Raw genomic sequence first — 22,882 nt, forward strand, 5'->3', positions numbered from 1 at the left:
CACAGGAGAAGGAGGTGCTTTCTGTACCCTTGAGTGCCATGCATACAGGAGAAGGAGGTGCTTTCTGCATACAGGAGAAGGAGGTGCCTTGAGTGCCATGCATACAGGAGAAGGAGGTGCTTTCTGTACCCTTGAGTGCCATGCATACAGGAGAAGGAGGTGCTTTCTGTACCCTTGAGTGCCATGCATACAGGAGAAGGAGGTGCTTTCTGTACCCTTGAGTGCCATGCATACAGGAGAAGGAGGTGCTTTCTGTACCCTTGAGTGCCATGCATACAGGAGAAGGAGGTGCTTTCTGTGCCCTTGAGTGCCATGCATGCAGGAGAAGGAGGTGCTTTCTGTACCCTTGAGTGCCATGCATACAGGAGAAGGAGGTGCTTTCTGTACCCTTGAGTGCCATGCATACAGGAGAAGGAGGTGCCTTGAGTGCCATGCATACAGGAGAAGGAGGTGCTTCCTGTACCCTTGAGTGCCATGCATACAGGAGAAGGAGGTGCTTCCTGTACCCTTGAGTGCCATGCATACAGGAGAAGGAGGTGCTTCCTGTACCCTTGCATACAGGAGAAGGAGGTGCTTTCTGTACCCTTGAGTGCCATGCATACAGGAGAAGGAGGTGCTTTCTGTACCCTTGAGTGCCATGCATACAGGAGAAGGAGGTGCTTTCTGTACCCTTGAGTGCCATGCATACAGGAGAAGGAGGTGCTTTCTGTACCCTTGAGTGCCATGCATACAGGAGAAGGAGGTGCTTTCTGTACCCTTGAGTGCCATGCATACAGGAGAAGGAGGTGCTTTCTGTACCCTTGAGTGCCATGCATACAGGAGAAGGAGGTGCTTTCTGTACCCTTGAGTGCCATGCATACAGGAGAAGGAGGTGCTTTCTGTGCCATGCATACAGGAGAAGGAGGTGCTTTCTGTACCCTTGAGTGCCATGCATACAGGAGAAGGAGGTGCTTTCTGTACCCTTGAGTGCCATGCATACAGGAGAAGGAGGTGCTTTCTGTACCCTTGAGTGCCATGCATACAGGAGAAGGAGGTGCTTTCTGTACCCTTGAGTGCCATGCATACAGGAGAAGGAGGTGCTTTCTGTACCCTTGAGTGCCATGCATACAGGAGAAGGAGGTGCTTTCTGTACCCTTGAGTACCAGGAGAAGGAGGTGCTGCATGCCACAGGAGAAGGAGGTGCTTTCTGTACCCTTGAGTGCCATGCATACAGGAGAAGGAGGTGCAGGTGCCATGCATACAGGAGAAGGAGGTGCTTCCTGTACCCTGCTTTCTGTACCCTTGAGTGCCACGCATACAGGAGAAGGAGGTGCTTCCTGTACCCTTGAGTGCCATGCATACAGGAGGAGGTGCTTCCTGTACCCTTGAGTGCCATGCATACAGGAGAAGGAGGTGCTTTCTGTACCCTTGAGTGCCATGCATACAGGAGAAGGAGGTGCTTCCTGTACCCTTGAGTGCCATGCATACAGGAGAAGGAGGTGCTTCCTGTACCCTTGAGTGCCATGCATACAGGAGAAGGAGGTGCTTCTGTACCCTTGAGTGCCATGCATACAGGAGAAGGAGGTGCTTCCTGTACCCTTGAGTGCCATGCATACAGGAGAAGGAGGTGCTTCCTGTACCCTTGAGTGCCATGCATACAGGAGAAGGAGGTGCTTTCTGTACCCTTGAGTGCCATGCATACAGGAGAAGGAGGTGCTTTCTGTACCCTTGAGTGCCATGCATACAGGAGAAGGAGGTGCTTTCTGTACCCTTGAGTGCCATGCATACAGGAGAAGGAGGTGCTTTCTGTACCCTTGAGTGCCATGCATACAGGAGAAGGAGGTGCTTTCTGAGTGCCATGCATACCTTCCTGTACCCTTGTGCCATGCATACAGGAGAAGGAGGTGCTTTCTGTACCCTTGAGTGCCATGCATACAGGAGAAGGAGGTGCTTTCTGTACCCTTGAGTGCCATGCATACAGGAGAAGGAGGTGCACCCTTGAGTGCCATGCATACAGGAGAAGGAGGTGCTTTCTGTACCCTTGAGGCCATGCATACAGGAGAAGGAGGTGCTTTCTGTACCCTTGAGTGCCATGCATACAGGAGAAGGAGGTGCTTTCTGTACCCTTGAGTGCCATGCATACAGGAGAAGGAGGTGCTTTCTGTACCCTTGAGTGCCATGCATACAGGAGAAGGAGGTGCTTTCTGTACCCTTGAGTGCCATGCATACAGGAGAAGGAGGTGCTTTCTGTACCCTTGAGTGCCATGCATACAGGAGAAGGAGGTGCTTTCTGTACCCTTGAGTGCCATGCATACAGGAGAAGGAGGTGCTTTCTGTACCCTTGAGTGCCATGCATACAGGAGAAGGAGGTGCTTTCTGTACCCTTGAGTGCCATGCATACAGGAGAAGGAGGTGCTTTCTGTACCCTTGAGTGCCATGCATACAGGAGAAGGAGGTGCTTTCTGTACCCTTGAGTGCCATGCATACAGGAGAAGGAGGTGCTTTCTGTACCCTTGAGTGCCATGCATACAGGAGAAGGAGGTGCTTTCTGTACCCTTGAGTGCCATGCATACAGGAGAAGGAGGTGCTTTCTGTATTGAGTGCCATGCATACAGGAGAAGGAGGTGCTTTCTGTACCCTTGAGTGCCATGCATACAGGAGAAGGAGGTGCTTTCCCTACCCTTGAGTGCCATGCATACAGGAGAAGGAGGTGCTTTCTGTACCCTTGAGTGCCATGCATACAGGAGAAGGAGGTGCTTTCTGCCCTTGAGTGCCATGCATACAGGAGAAGGAGGTGCTTTCTGTACCCTTGAGTGCCATGCATACAGGAGAAGGAGGTGCTTTCTGTACCCTTGAGTGCCATGCATACAGGAGAAGGAGGTGCTTTCTGTACCCTTGAGTGCCATGCATACAGGAGAAGGAGGTGCTTTCTGTACCCTTGAGTGCCATGCATACAGGAGAAGGAGGTGCTTTCTGTACCCTTGAGTGCCATGCATACAGGAGAAGGAGGTGCTTTCTGTACCCTTGAGTGCCATGCAGAAGGAGGTGCTTTCTGTACCCTTGAGTGCCATGCATACAGGAGAAGGAGGTGCTTTCTGTACCCTTGAGTGCCATGCATACAGGAGAAGGAGGTGCTTGAGTGCCATGCATGGAGAAGGAGGTGCTTTCTGTACCCTTGAGTGCCATGCATACTTGAGTGCCATGCATACAGGAGAAGGAGGTGCTTTCTGTACTGTACCCTTGAGTGCCATGCATACAGGAGAAGGAGGTGCTTTCTGTACCCTTGAGTGCCATGCATACAGGAGAAGGAGGTGCTTCCTGTACCCTTGAGTGCCATGCATACAGGAGAAGGAGGCCATGCATTGCTTTCTGTACCCTTGAGTGCCATGCATACAGGAGAAGGAGGTGCTTCCTGTACCCTTGAGTGCCATGCATACAGGAGAAGGAGGTGCTTCCTGTACCCTTGAGTGCCATGCATACAGGAGAAGGAGGTGCTTCCTGTACCCTTGAGTGCCATGCATACAGGAGAAGGAGGTGCTTTCTGTACCCTTGAGTGCCATGCATACAGGAGAAGGAGGTGCTTTCTGTACCCTTGAGTGCCATGCATACAGGAGAAGGAGGTGCTTTCTGAGTGCCATGCATACCCTTGAGTGCCATGCATACAGGAGAAGGAGGTGCTTTCTGTACCCTTGAGTGCCATGCATACAGGAGAAGGAGGTGCTTTCTGTACCCTGAGTGCCATGCATACAGGAGAAGGAGGTGCTTTCTGTACCCTTGAGTGCCATGCATACAGGAGAAGGAGGTGCTTTCTGTACCCTTGAGTGCCATGCATACAGGAGAAGGAGGTGCTTTCTGTACCCTTGAGTGCCATGCATACAGGAGAAGGAGGTGCTTTCTGTACCCTTGAGTGCCATGCATACAGGTGCTTTCTGTACCCTTGGTGCCATGCATAAGGAGAAGGAGGTGCTTTCTGTACCCTTGAGTGCCATGCATACAGGAGAAGGAGGTGCTTGCATACAGGAGAAGGAGGTGTACCCTTGAGTGCCATGCATACAGGAGAAGGAGGTGCTTTCTGTACCCTTGCTTGCATACAGGAGAAGGAGGTGCTTTCTGTACCCTTGAGTGCCATGCATACAGGAGAAGGAGGTGCTTTCTGTACCCTTGAGTGCCATGCATACAGGAGAAGGAGGTGCTTTCTGTGCCACCAGGAGAAGGAGGTGCTTGAGAGTGCCATGCATACAGGAGAAGGAGGTGCTTCCTGTACCCTTGAGTGCCATGCATACAGGAGAAGGAGGTGCTTCCTGTACCCTTGAGTGCCATGCATACAGGAGAAGGAGGTGCTTTCTGTACCCTTGAGTGCCATGCATACAGGAGAAGGAGGTGCTTTCTGTACCCTTGAGTGCCATGCATACAGGAGAAGGAGGTGCTTTCTGTACCCTTGAGTGCCATGCATACAGGAGAAGGAGGTGCTTTCTGTACCCTTGAGTGCCATGCATACAGGAGAAGGAGGTGCTTTCTGTACCCTTGAGTGCCATGCATACAGGAGAAGGAGGTGCTTTCTGTACCCTTGAGTGCCATGTGCTTTCTGTACCCTTGAGTGCCATGCATACAGGAGAAGGAGGTGCTTTCCCCTGTGCCACCCTTGAGTGCCATGCATACAGGAGAAGGAGGTGCTTCCTGTACCCTTGAGTGCCACGCATACAGGAGAAGGAGGTGCTTTCTGTACCCTTGAGTGCCACGCATACAGGAGAAGGAGGTGCTTTCTGTACCCTTGAGTCCTGGAGAAGGAGGTGCTTCCTGTACCCTTGAGTGCCATGCATACAGGAGAAGGAGGTGCTTCCTGTACCCTTGAGTGCCACGCATACAGGAGAAGGAGGTGCTTCCTGTACCCTTGAGTGCCATGCATACAGGGACCTTTGAACTATTTGGATCCTTTTTTTGGAAATGTGATTGGTGTATTCAATTAAATTATATCAAATGTGTGTGTGTGTGTTTGTGTGTGTGTGTGTGTGTGTGTGTGTGTGTGTGTGTGTGTGTGTGTGTGTGTGTGTGTGTGTGTGTGTGTGTGTGTGTGTGTGTGTGTGTGTGTGTGTGTGTGTGTGTGTGTGTGTGTGTGTGTGTGTGTGTGTGTGTGTGTGTGTGTGTGTGTGTGTGTGTGTGTGTGTGTGTGTGAGTTTCACATACTGTGGAGTAAAAATAAACTGCCTGACTATGGTGTTATGAGAGCTGAGGGTGGGGGTTTTAGTGTAGTGAGTGTTTGAGGGTCTAATTGAACTGTGAGTGTATTCTGAATCCCCTACCTGGGCTTCCCATTCCTTGTTGTATCTCTCCATTATTGACCATCTCTCTCTCTCTCTCTCTCTCTCTCTCTCTCTCTCTCTCTCTCTCTCTCTCTCTCTCTTTCTCTCTCTCTCTCTCTCCTGACTCACCCTCCTAGGACCTCGTCTCTGTTAATGGCGTAGAAGGTAGCAATCTGGTGAGGTTTTGGAGTCACAATGCGGTGGTCAAAGGGGGCTGCTGGCGGAGGGGTAAAGTCTGAGATGATGAAGAGAGAGGAAGGAGGGAGTTGGGGAAAAGGAGAGGGAGGGAGATAAGGGAAATAGAGTGAGGTGACAGAGTGGATAGGGAGCATACAGGAGATTAGTGTCTGTTCTGTCTTGGTAACCAAACGGCTCATACGGTCTCATGCCAGCATTTCATTATCCAATTTGCCAGCTGTGACATGTTTGTAACTTTTAAACATGCAAGGTGTGGTTAAGTAATGTGGTCTGTGTGGTGAGTGACTGACTAGGAAGACAGAGTAGTCGTTAGGGTTTCTGACAGTTTTTCAGCCTGCTTGCCAACCCAGGATAATATCAAGTGTCATGTTTGTCATTTATTATCTTGTCTTGTCCCTGTGCTTCCCATGCTATTCGTTTCCCTCTGCTGGTCTTATTTGGTTCTTTCCCTCCTTCTAGCCCTCTCTCTCCCCCTCCCTCTCTCTCTCGCTTTTGTTTTCAAACTTTTCCTGCTCCCAGCTGTTCCTATTCCCCTAATCATCATTTAGTCTTCCCAACCTGTTCCCGATCCTTTCCCCTGATTAGAGTCCCTATTTATTCCTTTGTGTTCCGTTCCTGTCCCGTCGGTTCCTTGTATTGTATTCACCATGCTGTGATTGCGTTTCGCCCTGTCCTGTCGTGTTTTTGCTATGATTGTGTATCGCCCTGTCCTGTCGTGTTTTTTGCCTTCATCAGATGCTGCGTGTGAGCAGGTGTCTCTGTCGACTACGGCCTGCGCCTACCCGAAGCGACCTGCAGTCTGTGGCCGCTTCTCCAGTTGTTTCCCCTCTACAAGTCTAGAGGATTTCTGTTATCCCGTTTTGGACTTAAATAAACTCTGTTTCTGTTAAGTCGCTTTTTAGGTCCTCTTTCACCTGCATGACAGAAGGAACCGACCAAGGAATGGACCCAGCGACTTCAGACGCTCGTTACACTGCCGTCGAGATCCATGGAGCCATGCTCGGCAGACACGAGCAGGAATTGTCCGCTGCTCGCCATGCCGTGGAGAACCTGGCCGCTCAGGTTTCCGACCTCTCTGGACAGTTCCAGAGTCTTCTCGTGCCACCTGTTACTTCCTGGCCTGCCGAGCCTCCAGAACCTAGGGTTAATAACCCACCTTGCTACTCCGGGCAGCCCACTGAGTGCACGCAGTGTGAGATTGTGTTCTCTCTCCCAACCCAACACATACTCTAGAGAGAGAGCTCGGGTTGCTTACGTCATTTCACTCCTTACTGGCCGGGCTCGAGAATGGGGCACAGCTATCTGGGAGGCAAGGGCTGATTGCTCTAACAAATTCCAGAACTTTAAAGAGGAGATGATTCGGGTTTTTGACCGTTCAGTTTTTGGTGGGGAGGCTTCTAGGGTCCTGGCTTCCTTATGCCAAGGTGAACGGTCCATAACGGATTATTCCATTGAGTTTCGCACTCTTGCTGCCTCTAGTGAGTGGAACGAGCCGGCGCTGCTCGCATGTTTTCTGGAGGGACTCCACGCAGTGGTTAAGGATGAGATTCTCTCCCGGGAGGTTCCTTCAGATGTGGACTCTTTGATTGCTCTCGCCATCCGCATAGAACGACGGGTAGATCTTCGTCACCGGGCTCTGGAAGAGAGCTCGCACAAACGGTGTTTCCCTGCTCCGCAAACCATCTCCCTCCTCTGGCTTTGAGACTGAGCCCATGCAGCTGGGAGGGATTCGCATCTCGAATAAGGAGAGGGAACGGAGGATCACCAACCGCCTGTGCCTCTATTGCGGAGTTGCTGGACATTTTGTTAATTCATGTCCAGTAAGAGGCCAGAGCCCATCAGTAAGCGGAGGGCTACTGGTGAGCGCTACTACTCAGTCCTCTTCATCTAGATCTTGTACTACTATGTCGGTCCATCTACGCTGGACCGGTTCGGGTGCTACATGCAGTGCCTTGATTGACTCTGGGGCTGAGGGTTGTTTCATGGACGAAGCATGGGTTCGGAAACATAACATTCCTTTCAGACCGTTAGACAAGCCTACGCCCATGTTTGCCTTAGATGGTAGTCATCTTCCCAGTATCAAATTTGAGACACTACCTTTAACTCTCACAGTATCTGGTAACCACAGTGAGACTATTTCTTTTTTTGATTTTCCGTTCACCGTTTACACCTGTTGTTTTGGGTCATCCCTGGCTAGTATGTCATAATCCTTCTATTAATTGGTCTAGTAATTCTATCCTATCCTGGAACGTTTCTTGTCATGTGAAGTGTTTAATGTCTGCCATCCCTCCCGTTTCTTCTCTCCCTACTTCTCAGGAGGAACCTGGCGATTTGACAGGAGTGCCGGAGGAATATCATGATCTGCGCACGGTCTTCAGTCGGTCCCGAGCCAACTCCCTTCCTCCTCACCGGTCGTATGATTGTAGTATTGATCTCCTTCCAGGGACCACGCCTCCTCGAGGTAGACTATCTCTCTGTCGGCTCCCGAACGTAAGGCTCTCATTTGTCTGTGTCTCTTGATCGCCGGTACCATAGTGCCTTCTTCTTCTCCGGCATTCTTTTTGTTAAGAAGAAGGATCACCCCCCTGCGTGATTATCTGAATGACATAACCAAGAATCGTTATCCGCTCCCCTTATGTCATCAGCCTCTAGATTCTGCAGGGAGCCAGGTGCTTTACTAAGTTGGACCTTCATTAACGCTTACCATCTCGTGCGCATCAGAGAGGGGGACGAAAAACGGCGTTAACACTCCGTTAGGGCATTTTGAGTACCGGGTTCTGCCAAAGGTCACCCAATCAGCTGTTTTTCAGGCATTAGTTAATGATGTTCTGAGAGACATGCTGAACATTTTTGTTTTTGTCTATCTTGACGATATCCTGATTTTTTCTCCGTCACTCGAGATTCATGTTCAGACGTTCACCCTACAGCGCCTTTAGACATTGTCTTACGTAAAGGCTGAGAAGTGCTCTTTTCATGTCTCCTCCGTTACTTTTCTCGGTTCTTATTTCCGCTGAAGGCATTCAGATGGATTCCGCTCATTCCAAGCTGTCAGTGATTGGCCCGTTCCAAACGTGTCGAGTTGCAGCGCTTTTAGGTTTCATTTCTATCGGCATCTATTTCCAAAGTTGCTGCCCCCACAGCTCTTATTCTGTCAAGACGTGTTTTATGGTCCGGTTCCGCCCAGGAGCTTTTGATCTTCTAAAAGAACGTTTTACGTCCGCTCCTATCCTCGTTACTCCTGACGTCACTAGACAATTTATTGTCGAGGTTGGCCCCTCAGAGGTAGGCGTGGGAGCCATTCTATCCCAGCGCTTCCAGTCTGAATAAGGTTCATCCTTGCGCTTATTTTTCTCATCGCCTGTCGCCATCTGAGCGCAACTATGATGTGGGTAAAGAACTGCACCCATCCGCTCATTAGGCGAATGGCGACAGTGGTTGGAGGGGCGACCGTTCCTTTGTCGTTTGGACAGACCATAAGAACCTTGAGTACATCCGTTCTGCCAAACGACTTAATGCCCGTCAAGCTCGTTGGGCGTTGTTTTTCTTTCAGTTTGTGATTTCTTATCGTCCGGGTAGCAAAGAACACCAAGCCTGATGCCTTATCCCGTCTGTTTAGTTCTTCTGTGGCTTCTACTGATCTCGAGGGGATTCTTCCTTATGGGCGTGTTGTCGGGTTGACAGTCTGGGGAATTGAAAGACAGGTTAAGCAAGCACTCACGCACACTGCGTCGCCGCGCGCTCCTAGTAACCTCCTTTTCGTTCCTGTTTCCACTCGTCTGGCTGTTCTTCAGTGGGCTCACTCTGCCATTAGCTGGTCATCCCGGTGTTCGAGGCACTCTTGCGTCTATTCGCCAGCGCTTTTGGTGGCCGACTCAGGAGCGTGACACGCGCCGTTACGTGGCTGCGTGTTCAGACCAAAGAAGAAGTCTGGTAATTTTTTTTCTGCTTCTGCTCCTGGTCTTGCTGGGTCTCAGTCTGTTCCCTGCCATCGCATCTCTCCTGTTCTTGTCCCTGCCCTTGCTGTGTCTCAGTCTGTCCCTAGTTCTCATTTTTTTTTTTTTTTTTTTAGAGTAGTACCCTAGTTTCCCTTTTTATCGTTTTTCGTTATCCTGAGGAGAGGAGTTGGGTTCTTTCTCGGGACGTGCTGGACCGTTTGATCTATGATTTCCTCCGTTGCCGCCAGTGTTCCTCCTCGAGAGCGCCAGGAGGCGCTCGGTGAGTGGGGGGTACTGTCATGTTTGTCATTTATTATCTTGTCTTGTCCCTGTGCTTCCCATGCTATTCACCCTCTGCTGGTCTTATTTGGTTCTTTCCCTCCTTCTAGCCCTCTCTCTCCCCCTCCCTCTCTCACTCTCTCGCTCTCTCTTCTCTCTAAGTTCACCTGCTCCCAGCTGTTCCTATTCCCCTAATCATCATTTAGTCTTCCCAACCTGTTCCCGATCCTTTCCCCTGATTAGAGTCCCTATTTATTCCTTTGTGTTCCGTTCCTGTCCCGTCGGTTCCTTGTATTGTATTCACCATGCTGTGATTGCGTTTCGCCCTGTCCTGTCGTGTTTTTGCTATGATTGTGTATCGCCCTGTCCTGTCGTGTTTTTTGCCTTCATCAGATGCTGCGTGTGAGCAGGTGTCTCTGTCGACTACGGCCTGCGCCTACCCGAAGCGACCTGCAGTCTGTGGCCGCTTCTCCAGTTGTTTCCCCTCTACAAGTCTAGAGGATTTCTGTTATCCCGTTTTGGACTTAAATAAACTCTGTTTCTGTTAAGTCGCTTTTGGGTCCTCTTTCACCTGCATGACATCAAGAGACTTCATTTACAGAAGTTACGTCAACACTATATTTTATTTTAGGAATGTTGCCACAATTGCAACAGAAGTCCAAATTAGCTTCCTGTTTTGTTTTCAAACTTTTGTAAGTTTGCATTTCTGTGTTTGGTGAACCTCACCAATGATGTACTCTTCTGGCTGTCCATCATCCACCTCTTCTTCCTCCTTCATCTTCTCTGCCTTTGATTGGCCATCTTTCAGTGGGTCCTCCTCTGTGACACAGTTTTTACTGCTGGCGGCCACTTCACCTAACTCTTCAGAGCTACATAACAAACCAACATCAAACAAATATCAAATCAACTATTAATTATGTTAAGTAATTAGCAAGTAGTTATTTTGGTAAGTGTACAGTATACAGAAGTTGCAATTTAAAGTCATAGTAATGTCAAAAGATGGGTTGAATTTCAAAAGGTACCTTTCTAGAGGTTCTGGTGACAATGATGACTCTTCTTCCCCTCCTCCCCTTCTCTTCTCCACCTCTTCCTCTCCACCTTGTTCCTCCCTACCCTCCTCTTCCTCAGATTCACCAAATATATCCCCCTCCTCTTCCTCCCTAGCCTTCTGTTCTTCCTCCCGTTCAGGGGTTCTCCTCTTCTCCTCCTCCTCCCCCTCTAGATCCTCCAGGTCCTCTGGTTGGACGACGGGGGTGCGGAGCATGTCCAGAACCACCCCGTTACCATGGGAAAGTTCAGCATTCTGCCTGTTGAGCTTCTCCACCTGGTCTAGAAGAAGGGTCTCTACAGAGTCTGTGAGGGACAAACAGAGCAAAAAAAATAATGTTTTGGTGTAGATTCACCCAATCAACAACTTTATTTGCCTTGAGTATTCATCCTTATCTTCAAAGAGCAACCCTCATTAGATATATATTACCAAAGAGCACCCCTCATTAGACATCTATTACCAAAGAGCACCCCTCATTAGACATCTATTACCAAAGAGCACCCCTCATTAGACATCTATTACCAAAGAGCACCCATCATTAGACATCTATTACCAAAGAGCACTCCTCATTACACATCTATTACCAAAGAGCACTCCTCATTACACATCTATTACCAAAGAGCACCCCTCATTACACATCTATTACCAAAGAGCACCCCTCATTAGACATCTATTACCAAAGAGCACTCCTCATTACACATCAATTACCAAAGAGCACCAATCATTACACATCTATTACCAAAGAGCACTCCTCATTAGACATATATTACCAAAGAGCACCCCTCATTAGACATCTATTACCAAAGAGCACTCCTCATTAGACATCTATTACCAAAGAGCACCCCTCATTAGACATCTATTACCAAAGAGCACCCCTCATTAGACATATATTACCAAAGAGCACCCCTCATTAGACATCTATTACCAAAGAGCACCCCTCATTAGACATCTATTACCAAAGAGCACCCCTCATTAGACATATATTACCAAAGAGCACCCCTCATTAGACATATATTACCAAAGAGCACCCCTCATTAGACATATATTACCAAAGAGCACTCCTCATTAGACATATATTACCAAAGAGCACCCCTCATTAGACATCTATTACCAAAGAGCACCCCTCATTAGACATCTATTACCAAAGAGCACCCCTCATTAGACATCTATTACCAAAGAGCACCCCTCATTAGACATATATTACCAAAGAGCACCCCTCATTAGACATCTATTACCAAAGAGCACCCCTCATTAGACATATATTACCAAAGAGCACTCCTCATTAGACATATATTACCAAAGAGCACCCCTCATTAGACATCTATTACCAAAGAGCACCCCTCATTAGACATCTATTACCAAAGAGCACCCCTCATTAGACATATATTACCAAAGAGCACCCCTCATTAGACATCTATTACCAAAGAGCACCCCTCATTAGACATCTATTACCAAAGAGCACCCCTCATTAGACATATATTACCAAAGAGCACCCCTCATTAGACATATATTACCAAAGAGCACCCCTCATTAGACATCTATTACCAAAGAGCACCCCTCATTAGACATCTATTACCAAAGAGCACTCCTCATTAGACATCTATTACCAAAGAGCACTCCTCATTAGACATCTATTACCAAAGAGCACCCCTCATTAGACATCTATTACCAAAGAGCACTCCTCATTAGACATCTATTACCAAAGAGCACTCCTCATTAAGAGCACCCCTCATTAAGAGCACCCCTCATTAGACATCTATTACCAAAGAGCACTCCTCATTAGACATATATTACCAAAGAGCACCCCTCATTAAGAGCACCCCTCATTAGACATATATTACCAAAGAGCACCCCTCATTAGACATCTATTACCAAAGAGCACCAATCATTACACATCTATTACCAAAGAGCACCAATCATTACACATCTATTACCAAAGAGCACCAATCATTACACATCTATTACCAAAGAGCACCAATCATTACACATCTATTACCAAAGAGCACCAATCATTACACATCTATTACCAAAGAGCACCAATCATTACACATCTATTACCAAAGAGCACCCCTCATTAGACATCTATTACCAAAGAGCACCAATCATTACACATCTATTACCAAAGAGCACCCCTCATTAGACATCTATTACCAAAGAGCACCCCTCATTAGACATCTATTACCAAAGAGCACCAATCATTACACATCTATTACCAAAGAGCACCCCTCATTAGACATCTATTACCAAAGAGCACCAATCATTACACATCTATTACCAAAGAGCACCAATCATTACACATCTATTACCAAAGAGCACCAATCATTACACATCTATTACCAAAGAGCACCAATCATTACACATCTATTACCAAAGAGCACCAATCATTACACATCTATTACCAAAGAGCACCAATCATTACACATCTATTACCAAAGAGCACCCCTCATTACACATCTATTACCAAAGAGCACCAATCATTACACATCTATTACCAAAGAGCACCCCTCATTACACATCTATTACCAAAGAGCACCCCTCATTAGACATCTATTACCAAAGAGCACCCCTCATTACACATCTATTACCAAAGAGCACCCCTCATTAGACATCTATTACCAAAGAGCACTCCTCATTAGACATCTATTACCAAAGAGCACCCCTCATTAGACATCTATTACCAAAGGGCACCCCTCATTAGACATCTATTACCAAAGAGCACCCCTCATTAGACATCTATTACCAAAGAGCACCCCTCATTACACATCTATTACCAAAGAGCACCCCTCATTAGACATCTATTACCAAAGAGCACCCTCATTAGACATCTATTACCAAAGAGCACCCTCATTAACATCTATTACCAAAGAGCACCCCTCATTACACATCTATTACCAAAGGGCACCCCTCATTACACATCTATTACCAAAGAGCACCCCTCATTAGACATCTATTACCAAAGGGCACCCCTCATTACACATCTATTACCAAAGGGCACCCCTCATTAGACATCTATTACCAAAGAGCACTCCTCATTAGACATATATTACCAAAGAGCACCCCTCATTAGACATCTATTACCAAAGAGCACCCCTCATTAGACATCTATTACCAAAGAGCACTCCTCATTAGACATCTATTACCAAAGAGCACTCCTCATTAGACCTCTATTACCAAAGAGCACCCCTCATTAGACCTCTATTACCAAAGAGCAACCCTCATTAGACATCTATTACCAAAGAGCACTCCTCATTAGACATCTATTACCAAAGAGCACTCCTCATTAGACATCTATTACCAAAGAGCACTCCTCATTAGACCTCTATTACCAAAGAGCACCCCTCATTAGACATCTATTACCAAAGAGCACCCCTCATTAGACATCTATTACCAAAGAGCACCCCTCATTAGACATCTATTACCAAAGAGCACTCCTCATTAGACCTCTATTACCAAAGAGCACCCCTCATTAGACATCTATTACCAAAGAGCACCAATCATTACACATCTATTACCAAAGAGCACCCCTCATTAGACATCTATTACCAAAGAGCACCAATCATTACACATCTATTACCAAAGAGCACCCCTCATTAGACATCTATTACCAAAGAGCACCAATCATTACACATCTATTACCAAAGAGCACCAATCATTACACATCTATTACCAAAGAGCACCCCTCATTAGACATCTATTACCAAAGAGCACTCCTCATTAGACATCTATTACCAAAGAGCACTCCTCATTAGACATCTATTACCAAAGAGCACCCCTCATTAAGAGCACCCCTCATTAGACATCTATTACCAAAGAGCAACCCTCATTACACATCTATTACCAAAGAGCACCCCTCATTAGACATCTATTACCAAAGAGCACCCCTCATTAGACATCTATTACCAAAGAGCACCCCTCATTAGACATCTATTACCAAAGAGCACCCCTCATTAGACATCTATTACCAAAGAGCACTCCTCATTACACATCTATTACCAAAGAGCACCCCTCATTAGACATCTATTACCAAAGAGCACCAATCATTACACATCTATTACCAAAGAGCACCCCTCATTAGACATCTATTACCAAAGAGCACTCCTCATTAGACATCTATTACCAAAGAGCACTCCTCATTACACATCTATTACCAAAGAGCACCCCTCATTAGACATCTATTACCAAAGAGCACCCCTCATTAGACATCTATTACCAAAGAGCACTCCTCATTAGACATCTATTACCAAAGGGCACCCCTCATTAAACATCTATTACCAAAGGGCACCCCTCATTAGACATCTATTACCAAAGAGCACCCCTCATTAGACATCTATTACCAAAGAGCACTCCTCATTAGACATCTATTACCAAAGAGCACCCCTCATTAAGAGCACCCCTCATTAGACATCTACTACCAAAGAGTAACCCTCATTACACATCTATTACCAAAGAGCACCCCTCATTAGACATCTCATTACATCTACTACCAAAGAGCACCCCTCATTAGACATCTATTACCAAAGAGCACCCCTCATTAGACATCTATTACCAAAGAGCACCCCTCATTAGACATCTATTACCAAAGAGGCACCCCTCATTAGACATCTATTACCAAAGAGCACTCCTCATTAGACATCTATTACCAAAGGCACCCTCATTAGACATCTATTACCAAAGAGCACCCCTCATTAGACATCTATTACCAAAGAGCACCAATCATTACACATCTATTACCAAAGAGCACTCCTCATTAGACATCTATTACCAAAGAGCACCAATCATTACACATCTATTACCAAAGAGCACCCCTCATTAGACATCTATTACCAAAGAGCACCCCTCATTAGACATCTATTACCAAAGAGCACCAATCATTACACATCTATTACCAAAGAGCACCAATCATTACACATCTATTACCAAAGAGCACCCTCATTAGACATCTATTACCAAAGAGCACTCCTCATTAGACATCTATTACCAAAGAGCACTCCTCATTACACATCTATTACCAAAGAGCACTCCTCATTAGACCTCTATTACCAAAGAGCAACCCTCATTAGACATCTATTACCAAAGAGCACTCCTCACTAGACATCTATTACCAAAGGGCACCCCTCATTAAACATCTATTACCAAAGGGCACCCCTCATTAGACATCTATTACCAAAGAGCACTCCTCATTAGACATCTATTACCAAAGAGCACCCCTCATTAAGAGCACCCCTACATTAGACATCTACTACCAAAGAGTAACCCTCATTACACATCTATTACCAAAGAGCACCCCTCATTAGACATCTATTACCAAAGAGCACTCCTCATTACACATCTATTACCAAAGATCACCCCTCATTAGACATCTATTACCAAAGAGCACCAATCATTACACATCTATTACCAAAGAGCACCCCTCATTAGACATCTATTACCAAAGAGCACTCCTCATTAGACATATATTACCAAAGAGCACTCCTCATTACACATCTATTACCAAAGAGCACGCCTCATTAGACCTCTATTACCAAAGAGCAACCCTCATTAGACATCTATTACCAAAGAGCACTCCTCATTAGACATCTATTACCAAAGGGCACCCCTCATTAAACATCTATTACCAAAGGGCACCCCTCATTAGACATCTATTACCAAAGAGCACCCCTCATTAGACATCTATTACCAAAGAGCACTCCTCATTAGACATCTATTACCAAAGAGCACCCCTCATTAGACATCTATTACCAAAGAGCACCCCTCATTAGACATCTATTACCAAAGAGCACCCCTCATTAGACATCTATTACCAAAGAGCACTCCTCATTAGACATCTATTACCAAAGAGCACCCCTCATTAGACATCTATTACCAAAGAGCACCCCTCATTAAGAGCACCCCTCATTAGACATCTACTACCAAAGAGCACCCCTCATTAGACATCTATTACCAAAGAGCACCCCTCATTAAGAGCACCCCTCATTAGACATCTACTACCAAAGAGTAACCCTCATTAGACATCTATTACCAAAGAGCACCCCTCATTAAGAGCACCCCTCATTAGACATCTACTACCAAAGAGCACCCCTCATTAGACATCTATTACCAAAGAGCACTCCTCATTAGACATCTATTACCAAAGAGCACCCCTCATTAGACATCTATTACCAAAGAGCACCAATCATTAGACATCTATTACCAAAGAGCACCCCTCATTAGACATCTATTACCAAAGAGCACCCCTCATTAGACATCTATTACCAAAGAGCACTCCTCATTAGACATCTATTACCAAAGAGCACCAATCATTACACATCTATTACCAAAGAGCACCAATCATTAGACATCTATTACCAAAGAGCACCCCTCATTAGACATCTATTACCAAAGAGCACCCCTCATTAGACATCTATTACCAAAGATCACCCCTCATTAGACATCTATTACCAAAGATCACCCCTCATTAGACATCTATTACCAAAGAGCACTCCTCATTAGACATCTATTACCAAAGAGCACCCCTCATTAGACATCTATTACCAAAGATCACCCCTCATTAGACATCTATTACCAAAGATCACCCCTCATTAGACATCTATTACCAAAGAGCACCCCTCATTAGACATCTATTACCAAAGAGCACCCCTCATTAGACATCTATTACCAAAGAGCACCCCTCATTAGACATCTATTACCAAAGAAGCACTGCTGCTCTATTTTAGTTACATTTATTTGACTGCTTTATTATGTTACAAGTTGAGGTGAAGATGGTGTATTTATCTCTGTTACCCGATGCATGTGGAGGCTTCTTCTTCTTCTGGGCTTTCAGGCCTTTCAGGCTGAGTTTGACCTTGTCCTTTCCATCCCTCATCCCATTGTCCTTCAGCTGACAGGGAGAGAGGAGGAGACATACACTTTAAATGCTCATTGAAACCTGGGCAACAACACTCTGGTCTTACATTTGCATGATATGACAGTGAATGTGAAGAGAAGGGAGCGATGGAAAGAGAAGAGACAGGGGAAATACAGAAGTAGGATCTTCATTTGAGCCCGTTTGCTACAGCAGGAAAATAATCCTGTCGCAACAGGAAATGTTCATTATTATGTGGATTTTAAGTGATGGAATTTCATTACAGTCGTGGAAAAAAGTTTTGAGAATGACACAAATATTAATTTTCACAAAGTCTGCTGCCTCAGTTTGTATGATGGCAGTTTGCATATACTCCAGAATGGTATGAAGAGTGATCAGATGAATTGCAATTAATTAAGTCCCTCTGCCATACAAATGAACTGAATCCTCAAAAACCATTTCCACTGCATTTCAGCGCTGCCACAAAAGGACCAGCTGACATCATGTCAGTGATTCTCTCGTTAACACAGGTGTGAGTGTTGACGAGGACAAGGCTGGAGATCACTCTGTCATGCTGATTGAGTTTGAATAACAGACTGGAAGCTTCAAAAGGAGGGTGGTGCTTGGAATCATTGTTCTTCCTCTGTCAATCATGGTTACCTGCAAGGAAACATGTGCCGTCATCATTGCTTTGCACAAAAAGGGCTTTACAGGCAATGATATTGCTGCCAGTAAGAATGCACTTAAATCAACCATTTATCGGATCATCAAGAACTTTAAGGTGAGGCGGTTCAATTGTTGTGAAGAAGGCTTCAGGGTGCACACGATAGTCCAGCAAGCAGCAGGAACGTCTTCTAAAGTTGATTCAGCTGCGGGATCGGGACATCACCAGTACAGATCTTGCTCAGGAATGGCAGCAGTGGGGTGTGAGTGTATCTGCACGCACAGTGAGGCAAAGATTTTTGGAGGATGGCCTGGTGTCAAGAAGGGCAGCAAAGAAGCCACTTCTCTCCAGGAAAAACATTAGTCCTGTGTCATGCCAACAGTAAAGCAACCTGAGACCATCCATGTGTGGGGTTGCTTCTCAGCCAAGGGAGTGGGCTCACTCACAATTTTGCCCCAAAACACAGCCATGAATAAAGAATGGTACCAACACATCCTCAGAGAACAACTTCTCCCAACCATCCAGGAACAGTTTGGTGCCACTTTGTTTACTTTGTCTACACACTCATCTCATATGTATATACTGTACTCGATACCATCTACTGTATGCTGCTCTGTACCATCACTCATTCATATATCCTTATGTACATGTTCCTTATCCCCTTACACTGTGTATAAGACAGTAGTTTTGGAATTGTTAGTTAGATTACTTGTTGGTTATCACTGCATTGTCGGAACTAGAAGCACAAGCATTTCGCTACACTCGCATTAACATCTGCTAACCATGTGTATGTGACAAATAAAATTTAATTTGATTTTGATTTGATTTGACGAACAATGTCTTTTCCAGCATGATGGAGCACCTTGCCATAAGGCAAAAGTGATAACTAAGTGGCTCGGGGAACAAAACATTTACATTTTTGGTCCATGGCCAGGAAAATCCCCAGACCTTAATCCCATTGAGAACTTGTGGTCAATCCTCAAGAGGCAGGTGGACAAACAAAAGCCCACAAATTCTGACAAACTCCAAGCATTAATTATGAAAGAATGGGCTGCCATCAGTCAGGATGTGGCCCAGAAGTTAATTGACAGCATGCCAGGGCAGATTGCAGAGGTCTTGAAAAAGAAGGGTCAACACTGCAAATATTGACTCTTTGCATTAACTTCATGTAATTGTCAATAAAAGCCTTTGACACTTATGAATTGCTTGTAATCATACTTCAGTATTCCATAGTAACATTTGACAAAAATATCTAAAGACACTGAAGCAGCAAACTTTGTGGAAATTAATATTTGTGTCATTCTCAAAACTTGATGCCACGACTGTATTGGTCGATACATTTTTCATTCGTAAAAATCAAGTCTGAAATTACAAAATGGAAATGACAAACCTCAGAATCCCTTTTAAACCTCAAATACACTACAAGTTTAAATGTCCTGCATTGCAGGAAAGTTCTCCTGCAACAGGGTGATCAAATGAAGATCCTAAATCTGTAGATTGGTACGTTTGTTTGCACCTTCTATTACCAACTGTCACGCCTTGGTCATTGTATCTTGTGTTTTTGTTATATGTTTGGGTAGGCCAGGGTGTGACATGGGTTTATATGTTGTATTTCGTATTAGGGTTTGTATTAATTGGGAGTGTGTATTATTAGGGGTGTGTCTAGTTAGGCTTGGCTGCCTGAGGCGATTCCTAATTGGAGTCAGCTGATTCTAGTTGTCTCGGATTGGGAACCGTATTTAGGTAGCCTGAGTGCGCGTTGTATTTCGTGGGTGATTGTACCTGTCTTAGTGTTAGTCACCAGATAGGCTCTATTAGTTTCATTCGTTTGTTGTTTTCTTCTTCCGTTATTTCATGTACCGTATTAGCTTCATTAAAAGTCATGAGTAACCTACACGCTGCATTTCGGTCTGACTTTCTTCAAACAGCAGATGAACAACATTACACCAACAATTTGCACGTATGGCCAGGATGCTTTAAGGATCTGTGAAAGCTATTGGTTCATATTCCATGCATGTATTATTTATTATTATTTTTATTATGTATTAGCAAAAGTGGAATTGTATGTTTCACTACACATTAACAGATGCATGTGTTTGTTGTCATGATGGTTGCCATCATGACTGAAACATGGTTGTCATGTCATGATGGACAGATCGTCTCCTAGACAATAATACAGAGAAGGGCTTAAATGTCATCTCTGGGTCCTAGGACCCCAGAGACCCCCGGGACCCAGAGACCCCCGGGACCCAGAGACCCCCCAGGACCCAGAGACCCCCGGGACCGAGAGACCCCCTGGACCCAGAGACTCCCCAGGACCCAGAGACCCCCGGGACCCAGAGACCCCCGGGACCCAGAGACCCCCCAGGACCCAGAGACCCCCGGGACCCAGAGACCCCCCAGGACCCAGAGGAAGCAGACAAGGAGGAGGAAGAGGCTGAGGACGGTGTGTGGGGTTGTTTGTCAGGTCCAGTTGGTGTTAGCTTCGTCCCGGCTGGTTTCTGACCGTGACAAGGGTTGGGGTCGTACACCTTGGCCAGAGAGTTGACCAGACTGCAGAGCGGTCAACCACAGTCACTGGCCGCTTAAAAGTAAGGCAATCTTCCGCGCAAAGTCCCCTCTGTGGTAATACTCCACCCAGAACTCTGACCGATTGACCCTTCGACCGCTGTATACTCTTCACAGTGGGTTAAAGTTCAACTAAAGTCAGATCAGTCCAATCACAGGCTTGTTACAAAGACCAACGAAAAGGAAAATCCTTTCACAAAGAAACAGTGAAGAGACTGTGAAGAGAGACAGAGAAGAGAGAGAGGACAGGACATACAGGCTGTCTGCCAGTCAATCACATCCTCTTCCTAGCCTGACAGACAGTGGGAGTTTTAAGAACAGTGTGGGGCATAGGAGTGTCCTCCAAAATACAGTGGACGTCAGTGATGGGTAGTAGTTAAGGGGGGGGGTAGGAGGGGTGTGAAGGAAATGTGGAGGGGGTGTTAAGGGGTGAGGAGGTGCTGTGGAGGGGGTGAGGAAAGGGTGTGGGGGTGTGTGGAGGGGGATGCAAGGAATTGCTGTGTGACATCCGAGACACTTCAAAAGCTTCAAAAGTCAGGTGTCACAATCCTGAGATTGCGAGCAGTAACAAGCCACGTCTAAAAACAAATCAGCTGCTGCAGTAAAGAGTGAGAAAAGTGAGGGACAGTTCAGTTTCGCCTGCCATATGAGTTCTGTTATACTCACAGACATCATTCAAACAGTTTTAGAAACTTCAGAGTGTTTTCTAACCAAATACTAATTATATGCATATTCTAGCTTTTATGGCTGAGTAGCAGGCAGTTTACTCTGGGCACCTTATTCATCCAAGCGACTCAATTACTGCACCCCAGCTGAAACACACAAAACAATAAAGAATGAACGAAACGTGAAGACAATGGAGTTCTAACAGGCAGCTTCACATGAAGAAGATCCCACAAACACAGGTGGGAAAAATAACTACTTATATATGATCCCCAATTAGAGACAACAATTACCAGCTGCCTCTAATTGGGAATCATACAAAACACCAACACTAGAACTAGAACACAACATAGACATAGATATACTAGATCACCCCCTAGTCACAACAATGGCTCTCTATGGTCAGGGCGTGACAGTACCCCCTCCCCAAAAGGTGCGGACTCTGGCAGCAAAACCTGACACCAAATGGGGAGGGTAGAGGGGGTGATTAGTGTCGGTGGCGGCTACTCAGCTCGCAGATCTGCCAGCATCGGTGGCGGCTCTGGTGTGGGACGAAGAACCCGCTCATCCCGTGGATCTGCCAGGTTTGGTGGCGGCTCTGGTGCGGGCTGAAGAAACCGCTCATCCCGCGGATCCAGCCATGGACCCGGGCTGAACATTATGCCTGGACTGGACCTCGGTGTCAAGGAAGGCTCCTGCCATGGAGCGGGACTGGACACCAGCCCTGGCCTGGACATCGGTGCAGAGGAAGGCTCCGGCCATGGAACAGGACTGAACACCATGCCTGGACTGGGCACCGGTGCAGAGGAAGGCTCTGGTCATGGAGCGGGACTTGACGACGTACCTGGACTGGGAACCGGTGCAGAGGAAGGCTCTGACCATGTAACAGGACTGGACGACGTTCCTGGACTGGGCACCGGTGCAGAGGAAGGCTCCGGCCATGGATTGGGACTGAACACCGTACCTGGACTGGGCACCGGTGCAGAGGAAGGCACCTGCCATGGAGCGGGACTGGACGACGTACCTGGACTGGGCATCGGTGCAGAGGAAGGCTCCTACCATGGAGCGGGACTGGACGATGTACCTGGACTGGGCACCGGTGCAGAGGAAGGCTCCTGCCATGGAGTGGGACTGGACGACGTACCTGGACTGGGCATCGGTGCAGAGGAAGGCTCCTGCCATGGAGCGGGACTGGACACCAGCCCTGGCCTGGACATCGGTGCAGAGGAAGGCTCCGGCCATGGAGCTGGACTGGACGCCCAGCCCTGGGCACCGCTCATGGCATGGAGTGGGACTGGACGACGTACCTGGACTGGGCACCGGTGCAGAGGAAGGCTCCTGCCATGGAGCGGGACTGGACGACGTACCTGGACTGGGCACCGGTGCAGAATAAGGCTCTGACCATGG

General features: G+C 46.7%; 1 protein-coding gene across 3 annotated transcripts in view; it reads right to left on the reverse strand.

Moving 5' to 3' along the window:
* The window catches only part of LOC124017967 (myosin light chain kinase family member 4-like), a 46,839-nt gene that overhangs the window by 11,498 nt on the left and 12,459 nt on the right, over positions 1-22,882 (reverse strand). For all 3 annotated transcript variants that reach the window (XM_046333212.1, XM_046333211.1, XM_046333210.1), the window contains exons 2-5: positions 17,520-17,616; positions 10,714-11,044; positions 10,418-10,560; positions 5,409-5,514 (exon numbers count right to left, since the gene is read on the reverse strand). In XM_046333212.1, coding sequence (XP_046189168.1) covers positions 5,409-5,514; positions 10,418-10,560; positions 10,714-11,044; positions 17,520-17,616 — 677 coding nt within the window. The remainder of the gene's footprint in view (positions 1-5,408; positions 5,515-10,417; positions 10,561-10,713; positions 11,045-17,519; positions 17,617-22,882) is intronic.

The sequence above is a fragment of the Oncorhynchus gorbuscha genome, unplaced genomic scaffold (assembly GCF_021184085.1).
Source record: "Oncorhynchus gorbuscha isolate QuinsamMale2020 ecotype Even-year unplaced genomic scaffold, OgorEven_v1.0 Un_scaffold_36:::fragment_2:::debris, whole genome shotgun sequence".
NCBI lineage: Eukaryota > Metazoa > Chordata > Actinopteri > Salmoniformes > Salmonidae > Oncorhynchus > Oncorhynchus gorbuscha.